General features: G+C 52.3%; 1 protein-coding gene across 1 annotated transcript; it reads left to right on the forward strand.

The window, feature by feature from the left end:
• Positions 1-594: 594 nt before the first annotated feature.
• On the forward strand, positions 595-3,494 carry LOC148663603 (zona pellucida sperm-binding protein 3-like). Its single transcript, XM_088632862.1, has 9 exons — positions 595-1,152; positions 1,254-1,369; positions 1,445-1,551; positions 1,633-1,807; positions 1,885-1,999; positions 2,198-2,298; positions 2,375-2,448; positions 2,605-2,862; positions 3,299-3,494. Exons 1-9 carry the CDS (start codon positions 595-597, stop codon positions 3,322-3,324), a joined length of 1,530 nt encoding a protein of 509 aa, XP_088488988.1. The 3' UTR covers positions 3,325-3,494.
• The last annotated feature ends 296 nt before the right edge of the window (positions 3,495-3,790 follow it).

Here is a 3,790-nt window from a genome sequence, read left to right on the forward strand (position 1 = left end):
ATTATTATCAGAACATGTCAAAAGCTGATCAGTATTTCTTTACTGGGAAGCAAAGAACTGCTTGTATTACACATTTTAATATGACATGCAATTACACATGAAAATTAGTAAAAATATTATTGTAAAATTACGTGTTGATAGAACAGCCCCCTCGATAAAAGAAAGTGTGGACGGACGTGTCGCATGTTCCGTACTCTGTCTGACAGCGAGTTTAACACACTGTCCTTGGAAATTAGAAACGAATTGAACAATAAATTAATCTGAGCAAATTTTACACGTGTGGGTGATTTCATTCTGTCGAAATTACGTGGAACTCCTCCGCTGGGGTACACACGGGAAAGTGTTCAGGCGGCTTCACGGAGTCCCGCCTCAGACTGGAAGCAGGTTCTAATTAGACGCTGAGAACAATTCGGGTCTCTGTGTGTAATTGATTGTGTTGATTGAGCGGTAGTGCGACCATGTGTGTGGTAGCATAGTCCTGCTAGTATAAAAACCTAGTCACCGCGTTCACACTTTATGCTCTCTTGCTTCAACACAGTTTGGTGGTTTATGTGTCTTACTTCTGTAGCAGTTTAGCGGGACGTCAATTTGGCGATGCGCTCGTTTCTCTTTGTGCTGTGCCTGTGCGTAGGGGCCGGGCTCCCCGCACTGATCTCCTCTGGGCCGGCTGGCTGGGACTCTCGGGAATTAGCGCTCCAGGCCGACCTCCCGGCTCCTGAAGACGCAGCCCAGTCGGAGGATTTGAACCTGGCAGATGCGCCCTCCGAAGACCTGTCTGCAAGCGAGAACGACTCGCAGTCCTTGGCTCCCGACTTTCGCCGCCTTCCCGTGTCCAGAGACGCGTACTCGCCCTACTTCGACAAGGAGAAGATGAAGCCCGAAGCCGGCAGCCGCCCCTTACCCGCCTACATCAAGAGCGTCCTGTTTCCTCCCCAGCGAGGGCGGCAGCCGGCTCGCCCGGCCATCGGGGGCACCCGAGGAGTGGCTGTGTGGTGCGACTCCAGCAGGATGTACGTGAGGGTCAGTCGGCTCCTGTTCGGCTTCAGCTGTCGGCCATCGGAGGTGACCTTGGGCAACTGCAGCGTCAGCCGAACCACACGCCTTTACTTCTACTTCATCTACGGGCTTCACGAGTGCGGCACCGAGCGATCGGTAAGCGGGTCTTCATCTACAGGCAGTGTATCGATGTGAGCTGTAGGGCCAGTGTCGGGGTTGCCTTTCCTGGGAATATCCCTTCCTCTGTGACCCTGCAGGTTGTCCAGGGCAGCCTGGTGTACTCCAACACTCTCCGCTATGCCCCGCCCTCCTCCAGTGCACCTGTGCATCGCTTCATTCCCTTCTCTGTGCCTGTCAAGTGCTCCTACAACAGGTAGGCAGGGCTCTGCTGCTGCTGAGAAGCTGCTGGGAAAGTGTCCAGAAGCCCCTCATCCCCTCTGTCCTGCAGGTTCCACTACTCCTACAAGGTTGGCTATGTCCCCATGTGGGCCAGGAGAAGGACCTTCTTCAAGGACCTGAAGAACAAGCACAGCTTTGTGCTGCTCACCACCAACTGTAAGCTCCTTGAGCGAGTGGCTCCACCTGCCTGCAGGGGGTGCTGTGTGCAGGTGTAATGCTGCCTCTCTCTTTCTCCAGCCCACTGGGTCCGGCTCTCTCCTAAGGATGAGTACTTCCTGGGTCAGCCCATGTACTTCCAGGCCACTGCCTACTTTGCCACAGCGGAGCAGAGGCTGTACATTCACTTGTGTTACGTAACGGAGAAACCGGACCAGCACTCCCAGCCCCGTTTCCCCGTGATCGACAACTTGGGGTACGGCCCCTTCTGGGAGGAGAGGTGGACAGGAGCCCCGAGAGCCTGCAGGGGTTCATCCTTGTCCTTGTCCCCAGGTGCATGGTGGACAGCAAGGCAGATGGCTGCCTGTCCAGGTTTGTCCCCTCCAAGCAGAAGGATGTGCTCCGCTTCACAATTGATGCCTTCCTCTTCCAGAAGCTGTCCAGGAAGGTACTGCTCTCAAAGGCTGCTCAGCCTTCCTGCTCTACTGATCCATGGTCTGCTTTTCCATCCATGATCTAGATGTGAACCAGATTGTGGCAGCTGTAGTGCCTAGAGCTGCCAGCTTGCCTTCACTGATGGCAGAAGTTCCTTCTCTGTCCCTCTATTGGCCTTGATCCCTTAATGCTGTGACCATCCCTCTTGCAGCATGAAGTGACTGAGCTGTACATGCACTGTGTCATGGCTGTGGCTCCTGCTAAAGCAACACCAGGGACCAAGTCCTGCACCTACAACAGGGAGGGAAAGAGGTACTTCTGCAAGGAGCCTGCTGAGGGTGCTCTGGGACATGCCAGGTGGGACCTCACCTGTCCTCCTCTCCTCCAGGTGGGAGGAGCTGTATGGTGACCATGAGGTCTGTGTCTGCTGTGAGTCCAGGTGTGCTGGCAGACAGAATGGAGGTGGGTCTGGTTCTTTATCCCTTGTTGATACATCTCTGCCCAACAGAACTATGAGGAATGATCCTTCCTGGGCAAAGTGGCTGTTTAGATGAGTAGCATCACTGTTGGTCTCCAGCTGAAGCAGATCCCTCGCTGCTGGGTGCTGCTTGTCCACAGGTACCAGGAGCCTGGTGACCAGCAGTAGGGTGGCTGTGGCACCAGTAGAGGGTCCTCTGGGTGTGGAATCTGCCTGGACTGAGGATGAGGAGGGAGACCCTCAGAGCTCCAGTGAAGATGCTGAGGGGGCTCGAGGGGACAGAGAGGCTGCAGGACAAGATGCTGAGAGCACCAGTGAGGATGTGGAGGGAGCAGAGGACTTTGGAGAATCATCACCCCCTCCCCTCCCCCTTTTCAGCTGGGGGGGCGGCTGGAGTAGTAAGTGGGGTAATGTACCTAGGTTCAGTTTAAGCACTAAGACATGAGGAGACTAAAGTAAGTCTTTTTATCAAAGACTGTAATATTTCTAATGACCAAAAGCACAGAAAGGTGACAACTTGTTCTGCCACTAGCAGTGACAGTTAATTGGGAAGTATGTATGCAGGAAAAAAGGGAGGGGTGGGTTCATAAGGCCAAAACCATCACAAAGAATTAACCCACACCCTTCACTCTGTAGTTAATCTGATTTCTGAACAAAAGTCTTTATGCACTTTTTCATCAAACCTAAAATAATGGGAGTTTTGGGGGAACATGACTGACTTGCTGCACTTATTTGGGCTTCAGGAACAATACAACAGCATGTTAAAAACAAAGCTTTTGCTGTTGGTCTCATATTTAAGGTGTTTTTGAGATTAAATGCTTTCTCAATTGACAGGAGCCACTTCCTTATTCAGAGGGTAGTGGGAGTCTGGAGCCTACCTGGGCATCCTGCAGGTTACAGGAGTAATCACAGACTGTACCCCGAGAGCCATTGTGATATACCTCAACCCTCCCAGAGCAGGCACCTCCTCCAGCTAACCTGAGGGACCAGTGGTCTAGAGAACAAAATAAAGCTGATTAACAGACAGAGACACTTAATTTTAATGTTTCTTTATTAGCCCTATACAATTTCTTGCATTAGGAATTCATCTTTTCACATACCGCAGCTTTTCTCTGTGAAGACAGACGGGGAGCAAACCTTGGGGTCAGAGCACAGGGTCTGCCATTGTATAGCACCCTTGGAGCAGTTAGGGTTAAGGGTCGTGCTCAGGGGCCCAACAGAGTAGGATTCCTCTGCCAGCTGTGGGATCTGAACTGGCAACCTTCCAGTCACGGGGACAGATCCTTAGTCACAGAGCCACCACTCTGCTACCACTTTATGCTCCAG

This window comes from Lepisosteus platostomus, chromosome 5, assembly GCF_059453375.1.
Source record: "Lepisosteus platostomus isolate fLepPlt1 chromosome 5, fLepPlt1.hap1, whole genome shotgun sequence".
Classification (NCBI taxonomy): domain Eukaryota; kingdom Metazoa; phylum Chordata; class Actinopteri; order Semionotiformes; family Lepisosteidae; genus Lepisosteus; species Lepisosteus platostomus.